At 42.3% G+C, this 16764-nt stretch overlaps 1 protein-coding gene across 1 annotated transcript in view; it reads left to right on the top strand.

Annotated features, from left to right (window-relative positions):
• Window positions 1-15382, top strand: part of LOC109897816 (sodium- and chloride-dependent GABA transporter 2) — a 43315-nt gene extending 27933 nt beyond the window's left edge. The window contains exons 8-15 of the mRNA XM_020492411.2: window positions 5147-5250; window positions 6592-6716; window positions 8204-8316; window positions 9639-9776; window positions 10321-10423; window positions 10723-10823; window positions 11091-11261; window positions 11428-15382. Coding sequence (XP_020348000.1) covers window positions 5147-5250; window positions 6592-6716; window positions 8204-8316; window positions 9639-9776; window positions 10321-10423; window positions 10723-10823; window positions 11091-11261; window positions 11428-11592 — 1020 coding nt within the window. The 3' untranslated portion in view covers window positions 11593-15382. The remainder of the gene's footprint in view (window positions 1-5146; window positions 5251-6591; window positions 6717-8203; window positions 8317-9638; window positions 9777-10320; window positions 10424-10722; window positions 10824-11090; window positions 11262-11427) is intronic.
• The last annotated feature ends 1382 nt before the right edge of the window (window positions 15383-16764 follow it).

The raw sequence follows: 16764 nt of genomic DNA, 5'->3' as shown, positions 1-16764 counted from the left end.
ACTGTCAAGTCTCTTCACTGACATTTTCAACCTCTCCCTGACCGAGTCTGTAATACCTACATGTTTCAAGCAGACCACCATAGTCCCTGTGCCCAAGGAAGCGAAGGTAACCTGTCTAAATGATTAGCAACCCGCGGCACTCACGTCAGTGGCCATGAAGTGCTTTGAAAGGCTGGTCATGGCTCACAGCCTCCTCCCGGACACCCTAGATCCACTCCAATTCCCATACCGCCCCAACAGATCCACAGATGACGCAATCTCAATCACACACCACACCGCCCTTTCTCACCTGGACAAAAGGAACACCTATGTGAGAATACTGTTCATCGACTACAGATCAGCATTCAACACCATCGTGCCCATGAAGCTCATCACTAAGCTAAGGACTCTGGGACTAAAGACCTCCCTCTGCAACTGGATTCTGGACTTCCTGACGGGCCGCCCCCAGGTAGGAAGAGTAGGCAACAACACGTCTGCCACGCTGATCCTTAACACTGGGGCCCCTCAGGGGTGTGTACTTAATCTCTGCCTGTATTGCCTGTTCACCCACGACTGTGTGGCCAAACATGACTCCAACACCATCACTAAGTTTGCTGACAACACAACAGTGGTAGGCCTGATCACTGACAAAGATGGGACGACCTATAGGGAGGAGGTCAGAGAACTGGCAGTGTGGTGCCAGGACAACATCCTCTCTCTCAATGTGAGCAAGACAAAGGAGCTGATTGTGGACTACAGGAAAAGGCGTGCCGAACAGGCCCCCATTAACATCGACGGGGCTGTAGTGGAGCGGGTCGAGAGTTTGAAGTTCCTTGGTGTCCACATCAACAACGAACTATCATGGTCCAAACATACCAAGACAGTCGTGAAGAGGGCACAACAAAACCTTTTCCTCCTCAGGAGACTGAAAAGAATTGGCATGGCCCCCAGATCTTAAAAAGGTTCTACAGCTGCACCATCGAGAGCATCCTGACCAGTTGCATCACCACCTGGTATGGCAACAGCTCGGCATCTGACCATAAGGTACTACAGAGGGTAGTACAAACGGCTCAGTACATCACTGGGGCCAAGCTCCCTGCCATCCAGGACGTATATAATAGGTGGTGTCAGAGGAAGGCCCATAAAATTGTCAGACTCCAGTCACTGAAGTTATAGACTGTTTTCTCTGCTACCGCACGGCAAGCAGTACCGGAGTGCAAAGTCTAGGACCAAAAGGCTCCTCAACAGCTTTTACCCCCAAGCCATTGGACTGCTGAACAATTCATAAAAATCGCCACTGGACAATTTACACCCCCCCCCCCTTGTACACTGCTGCTACTTGCTGTTTGTTTGTTACCTATGCATTGTCACTTCGCCCACACCTACATGAACAGATTACCTCAACTAGCCTGTACCCCTGCACACTGACTCGGTACCGGTGCCCCCTGTATATAGCCTTGTTATTGTTATTCTTATTGTGTTAATTTTTATTATTACTTTTTATTTTTCTCTACTTGGTAAATATTTTCCTCTTCTTGAACTGCACTGTTGGTTAACCTGTCTAGGACTGGGGAACCCCGTTCCGCTAGCAGAACCCCTCGCCAACAGCCAATGAAATTGCAGGGGGGTGCCAAATACAAATCAACAGAAATCTCATAAATCTAATTCCTCAAACATACAAGTATTAGGCACCATTTTAAAGATAAAATTCTTGTTAATCCAGCCATAGTGTCTAATTTCAAAAATGCTTTACAGCAAAAGCTCCACAAACGATTATGTTAGGTCACCACCAACTCACAGAAAAACCCAGCAATTTTTCCAGCCAAAGAGAGGAGTCACAAAAAGCACAAATAGAGATAAAATTAATCACTAACCTTTGATGATCTTCATCAGATGACACTCATAGGACTTCATGTTACACAATACATGTATGTTTTGTTCGGTAAAGTTCATATTTATATCCAAAAATCTTATTTTACATTGGCGTGTTGTGTTCAATAGTTCCAAAACATGCAGTGATATTGCAGAGAGCCACATGAATTCACAGAAATACTCATTATAAATGTTGATAAAAATGAAAGTGTTATGCATGGGACTTTAGATACACTTCTCCTTAATGCAACCGCTGTGTCAGATTTAAAAAAAACTTGACGGAAAAAGCATCATCTGAGAACGGTGCTCAGAGCCCAAACCAGGCAAAATAAATATCTGCCATGTTGCGCAGTCAACATTAGTCATAAATAGCATTATAAATATTCACTTACCTTTGATGATCTTCATCAGAATGGACTCCCAGGAATCGCTGTTCCACAATAAATGCTTGTTTTGTTCGATAATGTCCATAATTTATGTCCATTTATGTCCAAATAGCTTCTTTTGTTAGGGAGGTTTGGTAAACAAATCCAAAAGCGCGTTCAGATCCAGTCGTACGAAAAGTTCAAAAAGTTATATTACAGGTTGTAGGAAACTTGTCAAACTAAGTATAGGGTCAATCTTTAGGATGTTTTTATCATAAAGGTTCAATAATGTTCCAACCAGAGAATTCCATTGTCTGTAGAAAAGCAATGGAACGAGAGATACCTCTCATGTGAAAATGCGCGTGACTGAGAACGAGGCTGCTGGCAGGTACCCCTAGTCAAACAGCTCCCATCCGGACCCCCTTCACATGAGAAGCCTGAAACAACGTTCTAAAGACGGTTGACATCTATTGGAAGCCTTCGGAAGTGCAACATAACCCATATCCCACTGTGAATTCGATAGGGGCTGAGTTCAAAAACTACAAACCTCAGATTTTCCAGTTCCTGTTTGGATTTTTTCTCAGGTTTTTGCCTGCCATATGAGTTCTGTTCTACTCACAGACATCATTTAAACAGTTTTAGAAACGTCAGAGTGTTTTCTATCCAAAGCTGTCAATTATATGCATATTCTAGCATATTTTCCTGACAAAATATCCCGTTTAAAACGGGAACGTTTTTTTTCCAAAAATGAAAATACTGCCCCCTAACACCAGGATTTAAAGACCTAGTAATATTTTACATCAATAGCAGTCAATATATAATTGTCACCTTATTTCAGTCTCATCTGAAAGTTGTAAACTTTTGGTTATCTTCACGAACCCTGGCTAACAAGTTGAATCAGCAATACAAAATTGGATTTAATTATTTATTTACTAAATACCTAACTAATCACACAGAATTACATATGCACAGAATGAATCATACCTTGATTACAAATTGTATCATAAAGGAAAACGTCCCTAGCGGAGGGAACAGATATGACAGCTGGTTACACGTAGAAAAGGGGCTGGGTTTGAGTGAAAGAGAGGGAAGACTGAGGAACAAAGGGAGAAGCGATGTCTCTATCGTAAATAGAGTATCTTATGTATTCTAAATTACCGCCCATTTGGAAAAGGAAAATGGAATAAATATTTACTCTGAGCTGCGCTTCGGTAGGTTGGTGGTAGATGGAAGGCCGTGTTGCCCAACCGAGTCCTTTGAAGAATGTCTCTGGTGGTCAATTGAATACGTTGTAGTAACGTCGTTGTGTGGTAGACGGGATACTCTGTCTGTTCTTTCCTAGCCCACGTTTGCAGCTGCGGTTGCTAACTCAACGGCTAGGAGGTATCACGTCTGTAGTGAATAAGAGTTCAAAGTTCATACCATTCGCAACCAAAGCTTAGTTCTGTAGTTGACATGTTAGTCCTTTTAACGTACGGACCATCGTCCTCACATCCTCGGAACAGGAGGTTACATTTTCGTCAAGGCTTTATATAGCGGAGCGAGAAGGGTGTGTTTTATAACCCATGTTTCTTCACAGGGGCGGGCCACTGATTGAGCAGAGCCCTAACCTTATGAAAACCCAAATCTCTCATTTGGAAGCTAAAATTACATTTAATCTCTTCACCAATAATTGAACAACAATTCCATGTGAATACGATAACTACAATCTGCAGACTTTCCGCTGTAGAGTTTGTCATCCTATCATTGATGAGAATGTCTCAGATGACAATCGAACTCACATCATATTCATTAAGTACTATACTACCTCAGCCTAAACATCAGCACCACAGGTAACTTCCACAAAGCTGTGAACGATCAGAGAGACTAGACAAGAAGGGCCTTCTATGCCAAAATAAACATAACATTTGACATCCCAATTAAGATCTGTCTAAAAATACTTGAAGCAGTTATAGATCTATTGCCCTTTATGGACAGTGAGGTCTGGGGTCCACTCACAAAGCAAGAATTCTGTATGCAAAAACTTCCTCTGTGTACAATGTAAAAAAAACAAATAATGCATGCAGAGCAGAATTAGGACGATGATCAAAATCCAGAAAAGACAACCACTTAAAAGGAAGCAATTCCCCAAACTTCCATAACAAAGCCATCACCTACAGAGTGATGAGCCTAGAGAAAAGGTTCCTAAGAAAGCTGGTCCTGGGGCTCTGTTAGCAGAGAGAGCGCGGAGAGAGCGCGGAGAGAGCGCGGAGAGGAGAGGAGAGGAGAGGAGTGTGTTTTATTAGAGTACACCAGAAAACAAAATGAGCGCCCTCTTCAATCCACTGACAAGCTACTCCAAGAAGCCTGTACCATGAGAACATCTGCCTTAGTGGCTATGGCCCATAGGCCCTGGTGAAAAGTAGTACACTACATAGGGTGCAACCAGAAGTCTTCCTGGCTGCCAGGCAGCCAACTGAAATGTGCCCCCATTGCTTCAGCACCACTTTGCCGAATGGAACAAAAAGCACCCTCATTTAAATTGGAACTGTGTTGTGCTGGTCGTTCAGAGTCTGTGATGGAAAATTACCACACTTGGCGTTGAGGAGCCATTGAGATGGAGAACCAGCGTGCCAGTGACATTGTCAGGGTGGAGAGGGTGGGCTTAGGACTGAAAAGGGGGTATGGGGTCTATAGACAGAGATTACTGGGGGTTGTATGGTGAGTGGTGATGACATAATAAGTGACGAGAAATGGGGTGACCGTGTTTACCACAGAGTGAGGAGCATGTAGGTAATTATTTGGTCATAAAATGTCTCACCAGTATGGGTTTATAGCTGTCTTTCTGTAATGTGTTTCATAGAAGTAAATGTATCAGCCAGGAACAATGCCATGGTTTCTCCCAGCAAATGAAAAGGCTGGTTGGTTTGGTTTCTTCCTGTTCTTTCTAGGTATGGATGGATGCAGGGACTCAGATCTTCTTCTCGTATGCCATCTGTCTGGGGTGTCTGACTGCCCTGGGGAGCTACAACAAGTACAACAACAACTGCTACAGGTCAGGGCTCACCTCAGAACACACACTTACACCTCTACCTCCCAGTCTACTCTGCTCTACTGTACTGTACTCTGTTCTACTCTACTGTGCTGTTCTATACTGTACTGTACTCTGCTCTACTTTACTGTACTCTGCTCTACTCTACTGTGCTGTTCTATACTGTACTGTACTCTGCTCTACTTTACTGTACTCTGCTCTACTGTACTGTACTCTGCTCTACTCTACTGTACTGTTCTATACTGTATTCTGCTCTACTCTACTGTACTGTTCTATACTGTACTGTACTCTGCTCTACTTTACTGTACTCTGCTCTACTCTACTGTACTGTGCTGTACTGTACTGTACTGTACTCTGCTCTACTTTACTGTACTCTGCTCTACTGTACTGTACTCTGCTCTACTCTACTGTACTGTTCTATACTGTACTGTACTCTGCTCTACTTTACTGTACTCTGCTCTACTCTACTGTACTGTGCTGTACTGTACTGTACTCTGCTCTACTTTACTGTACTCTGCTCTACTCTTCTGTGCTATACTATACTGTACTCTGCTCTACTTTACTGTACTCTGCTCTACTCTACTGTACTGTTCTATACTGTACTGTACTCTGCTCTACTTTACTGTAGTCTGCTCTACTCTTCTGTACTGTGCTATACTGTACTCTGCTCTACTCTAATGTATTCTACACCCCACCTCCTACCTCACCTAATGATCTAACCATCAGTTCTGTATTATACCCTAATGACCTAACTGTCAGTTCTGTATTATACCCTAATGACCTAACCATCAGTTCTGTTTTATACCCTAATGACCTAACCATCAGTTCTGTTTTACACCCTAATGACCTAACCATCAGTTCTGTATTATACCCTAATGACCTAACCATCAGTTCTGTATTATACCCTAATGACCTAACCGTCAGTTCTGTTTTATACCCTAATGACCTAACCGTCAGTTCTGTTTTACACCCTAATGACCTAACTGTCAGTTCTGTTTTACACCCTAATGACCTAACTGTCAGTTCTGTTTTATACCCTATTGACCTAACCATCAGTTCTGTTTTATACCCTAATGACCTAACTGTCAGTTCTGTTTTACACCCTAATGACCTAACTGTCAGTTCTGTTTTATACCCTAATGACCTAACTGTCAGTTCTGTTTTATACCCTAATGACCTAACCATCAGTTCTGTATATTGATCTGCATTCTGACAGTATCTGATTCTACTTTGAAGCTGTAAAGTTTTAGTGATTCTGTTTTGAAGTTTTCAAGGGGTTTGTGTGGTACAGTGTCTGTTGTTATGGTCTACGTCTTCCTGACGACTGCCTCTCTGGGTTTACAGAGATTGCTTGTCGTTATGCTTCCTGAACAGTGGGACCAGTTTCGTGGCTGGCTTTGCCATCTTCTCCATCCTGGGCTTCATGTCTTATGAGCAAAATGTGCCCATCTCAGAGGTGGCAGAATCAGGTTAGTAGTCCTTGTAAAAGAGCGTTACACACAAACCATTCTAGACAGTCAATTTCTACATCATCGTTGGGAAAGAATGTATGGTTTTCCACAATTGAAAAAAGTGTACGTGCTTGTGCTGTCAGATGGAATCATCTGTTGAATTTCAACAATACAACTAAGTATGTCAAAGTAGAATTGCTACCCCAAGTAAGCGGCTATTGACTGTAAATTCCCCACACTGTTCAAAAGAAAAACCCTTTACTGTGCTGTATTGGTGCTTAATGGTGTTTAAGAGAAAACCCCTTTACTGTGCTGCATTGGTGCTTAATGGTGCATATTGGTGCTTAATGGTGCTTAATGGTGCTTAAAATGGTGCTTAATGGTGTTTAATGGTGCTTAATGGTGTGTAATGGTGCTTAAAACCTCTTCAGGATTGGACCTATTTTTTTTTAACACAATAGATCTGGTAAAAGGTAATACAAAGAAAAAAACAACCGTTCTTTTGTATTTTTTATACCATCATCTTTGAAATGCAATCGAAAGGCCATCATGGATTTTTCCAGCCAAGCTGCAATTTAGATTTTGGCAACTAGATGGCAGCAGTGTATGTGCAACGTTTTAGAGTGATCCAATGAACCATTGCATTTCTGTTAAAAATGTTGTATCAAGACTACCCAAATGTGCCTAATGTTCAAAACTGTGCACTCTCCTCAAACAATAGCATGGTATTCCTTCACTGTAATAGCTACTGTAAATTTGCAGTTAGATTAACAAGAATTTAAGCTTTCTGTCAATATCAGATATGTCTATGTCCTGGGAGATTTTCTTGTTACTTTCAACCTCATGCTAATCGCATTAGCCTACGTTAGCTCAACATCCCACAACATAAGCACAACCGTGGTGCTTAATTATTTTTTTTACTAGGCAAGTCAGATAAGAACAAATTATTATTTTCAATGACAGCCTAGGAACAGTGGGTTAACTGCCTTGTTCAGGGACAGAACAACAGATTTTTACCTTGTCAGCTCGGAGATTCGATCTTTCAACCTTCCGGTTGCTAGTCCAACACTCTAACCACTACACTACCTGCCTCCCCTCTCTCGCTCTCTCTGTAATGGTGTGTAATGGTGTGTAATGGTGCTTGGTGGTGAGTAATGGTGCTTAATAGTGCGTAATGGTACTTAATGGTGCGTAATGGTACTTAATGGTGAGTAATGGTGCTTAATGGTGAGTAATGGTGAGTAATGGTGCCTAATGGTCCTTAAGATGGCGGCGCAGAGTAGGGCGCACGTCTAGCCAGTTCCTGCTCGCCTTGAACTTGATGATTAGACATGTTAATATTTAGAAGTCAACTTTCAAGGTTCAGAGATGACCTAATAGTTTAGAATACAGTCGGGTAGAGGTTGTTGTTGCAATATGGATCCAAATTCCTGCTCGTGGAATGACAAGTCTGTAATGACCTGTTAGGACTCCTCTATGACCTGTTATAACCCTCTGTGCCCCAGGTCCTGGTCTAGCCTTCATAGCGTACCCCCGTGCTGTGTCTATGATGCCCTTCTCTCCTCTCTGGGCCTGTTTCTTCTTCATCATGATCGTCTTTCTGGGGCTGGACAGCCAGGTGAGACTAGAACAGCTCTGTCTCCTCTCTGTCTCCTCTCTGTCTGTCTCTCTGTCTGTCTCGCTCTCTCTCTCGCTCTGTCTGTCTGTCTTTCTCCTCTCTCACTGCCTGCCTGCCTGCCTGCCTGCCTGCCTGCCTGCCTGTCTGTCTGTCTGTCTGTCTGTCTGTCTGTCTGTCTGTCTGTCTGTCTGTCTGTCTGTCTGTCTGTCTGTCTGTCTGTCTGTCTGTCTGTCTGTCTGTCTGTCTTTCTTTCTTTCTTTCTTTCTTTCTTTCTTTCTTTCTTTCTTTCTTTCTTTCTTTCTTTCTTTCTTTCTTTCTTCTTTCTTTCTTTCTTTCTTTCTTTCTTTCTGTCTGTCTGTCTGTCTGTCTGTCTGTCTGTCTGTCTGTCTGTCTGTCTGTCTGTCTGTCTGTCTGTCTGTCTGTCTGTCTGTCTCTCTCTCTCTCTCTCTCTCTCTCTCTCTCTCTCTCTCTCTCTCTCTCTCTCTCTCTCTCTCTCTCTCTCGCTCTGTCTGTCTGTCTTTCTCCTCTCTCACTGCCTGCCTGCCTGCCTGCCTGCCTGCCTGCCTGCCTGCCTGCCTGCCTGCCTGCCTGCCTGCCTGCCTGCTGTCTCTCTGTCTGTCTCGCTCTCTCTCTCTCGCTCTGTCTGTCTTTCTCCTCTCTCACTGCCTGCCTGCCTGCCTGCCTGCCTGCCTGCCTGCCTGTCTGTCTGTCTGTCTGTCTGTCTGTCTGTCTGTCTGTCTGTCTGTCTGTCTGTCTGTCTGTCTGTCTGTCTGTCTGTCTGTCTCTCTCTCTCTCTCTCTCTCTCTCTCTCTCTCTCTCTCTCTCTCTCTCTCTCTCTCTCTCGCTCTCTGTCTCTCTCTCCCTGCCTCGGTCTGTCTGTCTCTCCACTCTCTGTCTCCTCTCACTCATAATCTGTGTTGCTCAGTTAGTAGAGCATGGCGCTTGTTATGCCAGGGTTGTGAGTTTGCTTCCCACGGGGGACCAGTATGAAACTACTGTAAGTTGCTCTGGATAAGAGTGTCTGCTCAAGGACTCAAATGTAATTTCTTTCTTAGGTTTTCGCATTCTTCATCAAACCATTTGTCACACACACACACACACACACACACACACACACACACACACACACACACACACACACACACACACACACACACACACACACACACACACACACACACACACACACACACACACACACACACACACACACACACACACACACATACACACACACACACACTCGGCCCCTAAAAATGTCCACAATGATGTTTTTCTTTATCAGTAACAAAGCATCCCCTCTGTTCTCTCCCCTCCTGCAGTTTGTGTGTGTGGAGAGTCTGGTGACGGCCATGGTGGATATGTACCCTAAAACGTTCCGTCGTAAGAACCGCAGAGAGCTCTTCATTCTGGCGGTTGCCATCTTCTCCTTCCTCATGGGTCTCATCATGCTGACCGAGGTATGGCACTGTCCACAGTGCCCCCTAGCACCCCAATTGGTCAAGGGTAGCTGATAAAATGGCTGACCCTGACTCTGACCCCAACTCTCCGCTCTGACCCCAATTACCTATGATCACTTCACTGTGCAGTCTCAGAACTACACAGTGGCAGGAATTTTCACCTGTCTTCATAAGCAAAAATGAAATCCCAAAGGCTTTCATTAAGGGCTTTGAGTGTCTGGTCACATGTATTGAAAGTTACTACACTTGCTAAAAGAAGAGCCATTCGACCATAAGATACTGACATCAGGAATACAATTAGCTCCTTTTGGGGAACATTCAGTCTGTGTATGAAGTATAGCCTCTCTAATTATGCTCTATAACGTATATTGTTACATAAATCGTAGACCATATACGAAGGCTAAACTTCATAATCAGAATGAATGTTCCCCAAAAAGAGCTTCATGTTTTCTTGCATCTGCATGTTGCTGTACGTGTGGCCTTGATAAAACAGAGAGAGAGTCCCTAGCTGCCCTGCCGTAACGTAACACATGTTTCTCTCCAGGGAGGCATGTACGTCTTCCAACTCTTTGACTACTATGCTGCCAGTGGGATGTGCCTCCTCTTTGTGGCTGTCTTTGAGACAGTTTGCATTGCTTGGATTTATGGTGAGTGTTTAGCCAAGTTATGTGGGTATGTGTTGAGGGGGGCATTAGCATGACAAATGGGGTATTTTAATTGACGACATAAGCACTGTTCATCCATCCTCTGGGCTCCAGCAGTAGTCTTCTCTCCGTAGAAGTGAAAGGGCTTCTGGGAGTGGAACAACTAACTGAATGTGATATTATTGGACCATTTTGAACACTTTTTTGATGAGAATTAGTACTATTTTGAGCAACCAGTTAGATGCCTTACACATTCCCACAGTACTCATTTGTATCTGTCCCTTTCCTCACTGTTCCTGTAGGTGCTGACCGTTTCTATGACAACATTGAGGACATGATTGGCTACCGCCCTGGGCCTATTATCAAATACTGCTGGATGTTCTTCACTCCTGCTACCTGCTTAGTGAGTCTTTTAGTTTTGAACTAAAACCCTGTTCTGTCTTTTGACTGAGGATTGACCTCTGGTGGTTACTATTGAAAAAGCATCTACCTTTGCACAGCAAGGCTCATCAAATTTACTAAGATTTTTTAGAAAGTGGTAAGATCTCAAATGAAAGCAAGTCACAATTGTTATTTTTAAATAAATGAAAAAAAACCATTGAATAAACCTAGGACGTAGCAAACAGTGACTGCCAAGAAGACAGAGGTGATGGACTATTTACCTCCGCAGGGTACTTTTGCCTTCTCCCTGATCAAGTACACCCCTCTGAAGTACAACAATGAGTATGTGTACCCCTGGTGGGGCTATGGCCTGGGCTGGCTCCTGGCCCTGTCCTCCATGCTCTGTGTCCCCCTCTGGGTGGTCATCAAAATGTGTTCTGTGGAAGGTACCCTGAAGGAGGTAAGTCCCACACACCACCCACTGTTTTCACTCCTTACCCCCACCGACTTTTTTCTCTGTTTCCTATTGTCAATTTTTTGTGCTTAAGCTACTGTAACTTAGAAATATATACAAACCAATACAACAAACCAATCTTGTCTTGTCTATTTCCTCTGTTGTTCTGTAGCGCTTTATAATCCTGACCACACCGTCCACTGACTTACCCAAAACCAAGAAGGAACAAGAGAAGCTGCTGGCCATCTTTGCTGCTGATGGGGACAGCCTCCGTCAAAGACACCCTCCCACCAAGGAAGGCTACTTCCCCGTCAACGAGAAGGAGTCCAACTGCTAGAGCTGGGAACGTGTACCCAGGCCTTGTGAGGTCCCATGTCCCTCCCCTCGACATGGCATCTGCCTTGGGCCCGTCCCAAACCTCTCCTCAACGATACCTCATAACTGCACAACTGCGGCTAAATGAGCACAGATGCAGAGAAACTGGTGCTGCTGTGCCCTGGCTCTTTCTCTCCTACATGGTCTCTCAGAGACAATATAGACTACTGTTTCAGGTGCTGTTGTTAAATCGTGTATGTACTGATGTTCACCCACTCAATGCTACTGGCTCTTCCATCTACACTTCCATCCACGGGACAGTAGCTCGCCACATCTGCCTCACACTGTTGCCTGAACAACCAGGAACTCTAGCTGGGTTGTGCTGATTTAGTTCGCCAATGACAACGTGTAGCAGACATTGAAATGGTGTGATTCAGTGATTTGTTATATGTCCATTGTGGTTGAGACTTGAGAATGTTTGTCTGATGATCACATCTGCTTTCTAAGGATGTGTTTTTTGTTTTCCTTTTTTCCATGGACATCTCTGATGTTCAGCTCGGCACATGTTGTACGAATACTACTTCAAGTTGTTTTTCAGTTAGTTCTAGCTTCTGGCGGAATGAAATGTTTCCTTCCAAGCACAGTCGTAGAGTTTCAGTTGAATACAGTCCAGTTACATTGTGATGTTTATTTCAGGACTTAGTTGAAAGGACTGCCTCATACAGCACATCGTAACAGTGCTTTACAACATAATCCCTCCGTCTGTCCTCCCTCTACCACGTTCTCATGTAGGGTCGTTCCTGATTTCTATTCAGCTGTGAGAGACACTGTGATGAGGTATTATTTTAGTGCATTATGTTGAACCTGTTACAGTCATATCAGTTGATATAGTAAATACATCAATCTAATCCATATGTTAGTTCATTTACCCCGGGATGCTAAACCTTCGCTGACAACATTTTTAGACGACAAATAAAGGAACAAATAAAGGAATGCGATAACCGCATGCCAACTAAAAGCACCATGTCATTGTGGTTACAATAAGCAATGCAGAGTTGAACAAGAATTCAATGTATACTTTTTTTGCCTCCGAATACTATGATTTTAGATTAATATATTGGCAAGTGCCAATATGTTACACACAACCTATACAGTTTAATTTCCAGATTCATGTCAGAAGAATTGCATCAAAAATACATCTGAAGCCCAAGTGTCTGTCTCTATTATAGTAATCTAACATAGCAGGAGTAAAATAAACCTGTAGAAAACAGACTGAATAGGCTTTGCTAGCCTAAGGTTGTTGTTTGAGTTTAGGATTAAGTCAGGCATACTATAAATGTATTGCTTTGATTCAAAAGCTTACTTGGACATATAATCATTGCGTATTAGCATTTTAATCATACCCACTGGGCACAGACGTCAGTTCAACGTCTAGTTTTGATTTACATTTTGTTGAGTTGTCAACTAACGTGAATTCAACATGAAATCAACAACAATTTTCAACATGTCAATGGATTTAGGTTCAAAGTTGGGTGACAAAAAGACAAAATGCCCCTATGTTGATAATTTTTTGCAAATCCAATAAATTCTCCTCATTGATTTAACATCACATACATTTTGGGGGTTGAAATGATGTGTAAACAATGTTGATTCAACTATTTGTTTTGCCCAGTGGGTAGTCCTATGTTAGGTTTTTAAGTACTTTGAATTGTAAAACCAGGATATTTGCATTGCTCTCATCCTTGGCTTGATAAAAAAAAAAAAAACTGTATACAATCGTATATATATATATATATATATTTCTAAACTGTATACCAAGTCCAAAATGTGATAAAGCACATGACAAACATAGTTTAAAAACTAGTGAAAGTATGGATTGTGTTAAATATATTTTTGTTGTACAGAATTTTGGCATTTGAAATCATTGTACAGTACACTACATTATACCATCATAGCGAGCAGCTTAGAGGTGAGAAGCTGGAGAGAAAGAGTTTTCCGGTAATACTGAACTTGAGTTTCATACCTTTTACCTTGGAAATATGAAATGTCTCGGAAAGTCTGTTATTTGCTTATATTGTGGCCTATTCATTAATTAATTATATAATCATCTACTTTGCCATATCATACAATAACAACTTTGAAAAGTATACGCTCTTCCACTTCCAGTATGTGTTCGTCAGTATTGCCAATGACATGTCCAGTGAAGTATAAGCTCTTACACTTCCAGTATGTGTTCGTCAGTATTGCTAATGACATGTCCAGTGAAGTATAAGCTCTGACACTTCCAGTATGTGTTCGTCAGTATTGTCAATGACATGTCCAGTGAAGTATAAGCTCTGACACTTCCAGTATGTGTTCGTCAGTATTGCCAATGACATGTCCAGTGAAGTATAAGCTCTTACACTTCCAGTATGTGTTCGTCAGTATTGCCAATGACATGTCCAGTGAAGTATAAGCTCTGACACTTCCAGTATGTGTTCGTCAGTATTGCCAATGACATGTCCAGTGAAGTATAAGCTCTTACACTTCCAGTATGTGTTCGTCAGTATTGCCAATGACATGTCCAGTGAAGTATAAGCTCTGACACTTCCAGTATGTGTTCGTCAGTATTGCCAATGACATGTCCAGTGAAGTATAAGCTCTGACACTTCCAGTATGTGTTCGTCAGTATTGTCAATGACATGTCCAGTGAAGTATAAGCTCTTACACTTCCAGTATGTGTTCGTCAGTATTGCCAATGACATGTCCAGTGAAGTATAAGCTCTTACACTTCCAGTATGTGTTCGTCAGTATTGCCAATGACATGTCCAGTGAAGTATAAGCTCTGACACTTCCAGTATGTGTTCGTCAGTATTGCCAATGACATGTCCAGTGAAGTATAAGCTCTGACACTTCCAGTATGTGTTCGTCAGTATTGTCAATGACATGTCCAGTGAAGTATAAGCTCTGACACTTCCAGTATGTGTTCGTCAGTATTGCCAATGACATGTCCAGTGAAGTATAAGCTCTTACACTTCCAGTATGTGTTCGTCAGTATTGCCAATGACATGTCCAGTGAAGTATAAGCTCTGACACTTCCAGTATGTGTTCGTCAGTATTGCCAATGACATGTCCAGTGAAGTATAAGCTCTTACACTTCCAGTATGTGTTCGTCAGTATTGCCAATGACATGTCCAGTGAAGTATAAGCTCTGACACTTCCAGTATGTGTTCGTCAGTATTGCCAATGACATGTCCAGTGAAGTATAAGCTCTGACACTTCCAGTATGTGTTCGTCAGTATTGTCAATGACATGTCCAGTGAAGTATAAGCTCTTACACTTCCAGTATGTGTTCGTCAGTATTGCCAATGACATGTCCAGTGAAGTATAAGCTCTGACACTTCCAGTATGTGTTCGTCAGTATTGCCAATGACATGTCCAGTGAAGTATAAGCTCTTACACTTCCAGTATGTGTTCGTCAGTATTGCCAATGGCATGTCCAGTGAAGTATAAGCTCTTACACTTCCAGTATGTGTTCGTCAGTATTGCCAATGACATGTCCAGTGAAGTATAAGCTCTTACACTTCCAGTATGTGTTCGTCAGTATTGTCAATGACATGTCCAGTGAAGTATAAGCTCTGACACTTCCAGTATGTGTTCGTCAGTATTGCCAATGACATGTCCAGTGAAGTATAAGCTCTTACACTTCCAGTATGTGTTCATCAGTATTGCCAATGACATGTCCAGTGAAGTGCAAAGCTGAATACCGTTCACATGTATCATTACAACTGACATTGTAAAATAAAAACATTTATATTAAAAGTTTAAAAACATTATGTGTCATACTTTCATTATTTTCCACCAAGATTTTTGAAGACTGTTCCATGAGAGAGAGAGAGAGAGAGAGAGAGAGAGAGAGAGAGAGAGAGACTGTATGTATCCTGATGGCCAGCAGATGGAGGCAGAGTATTATCATCAAAGACACAAGTTATTTCAAGCCATGTGTGTGCTGTAGGCCTTTCATTTTTCCTCTAAAGAAATCTTAAAACATGTTTACTATTGAGCACTGCCAAAATAAAGGAAACACCAACATAAAGTGTCTTAATGGGGCGTTGGGCCACCACGAACTGCCAGAACAGCTTCAATGTGCCTTGGCATAGATTCTACAAGTTTCTACAAGCTCTATTGGAGGGATGCAACATCATTCTTCCATGAGAAATACTCCATAATTTGGTGTTTGGTTGATGATTGTCAAAGCACTGTCTCAGGTGCCGCACCAGAATCTCCTATAAGTGTTCAATGGGGTTGAGATCTGGTGAGAGAGAGAGAGAGAGAGAGAGAGAGAGAGAGAGAGAGAGATAAAGCCCTTACATTGAATTGAGAGAGAGAGACCAACCCCCTTTCAACCCTATGCTCTTTTGAGACCCCTCTTTCAACATCACTGAGTTCTCTTCTTCTAACCATGGTACCCACAATAATGAGCAACTGGGCATTTTTATACATGACACTAAGCAAATCAAATCAAATCAAATTTTATTTGTCACATACACATGGTTAGCAGATGTTAATGCGAGTGTAGCGAAATGCTTGTGCTTCTAGTTCCGTCCATGCAGTAATATCTAACAAGTAATATAAAATCAAATCAAATCAAATGTATTTATATAGCCCTTCGTACATCAGCTGATATCTCAAAGTGCTGTACAGAAACCCAGCCTAAAACCCCAAACAGCAAGCAATGCAGGTGTAGAAGCAATTTCACAACAACTACCTTATACACACAAGTGTAAAGGAATGAATAAGAATATGTACATAAAAATATTTGAATGAGCGATGGCTGAACAGCATTGGCAAGATGCAGTAGATGGTATAAGATACAGTATATACATATGAGATGAGTAATGTAGGTTATGTAAACATTATATAAAGTGGCATTGTTTAAATGGCTAGTGATACATTTATTACATACATTTTTCCCTTATTAAAGTGGCTAGAGATGAGTCAGTATGTTGGCAGCAGCCACTCAATGTTAGTGGTGGCTGTTTAACAGTCTGATGGCCTTGAGATAGAAGCTGTTTTTAAGTCTCTCGGTCCCCGCTTTGATGCACCTGTACTGACCACGCCTTCTGGATGATAGCGGGGTGAACAGGCAGTATCATCCAGAAGGCAAGGTCAGTTTGTTGTCCTTGATGATAGTTATGGCCTTCCTGTGACATCG

The sequence above is a fragment of the Oncorhynchus kisutch genome, linkage group LG10 (genome assembly GCF_002021735.2).
Source record: "Oncorhynchus kisutch isolate 150728-3 linkage group LG10, Okis_V2, whole genome shotgun sequence".
Lineage (NCBI taxonomy): Eukaryota > Metazoa > Chordata > Actinopteri > Salmoniformes > Salmonidae > Oncorhynchus > Oncorhynchus kisutch.
The sequence above is the reverse complement of the archived record's forward strand: the minus strand, read 5'-3'. Positions and strand labels throughout refer to the sequence as shown.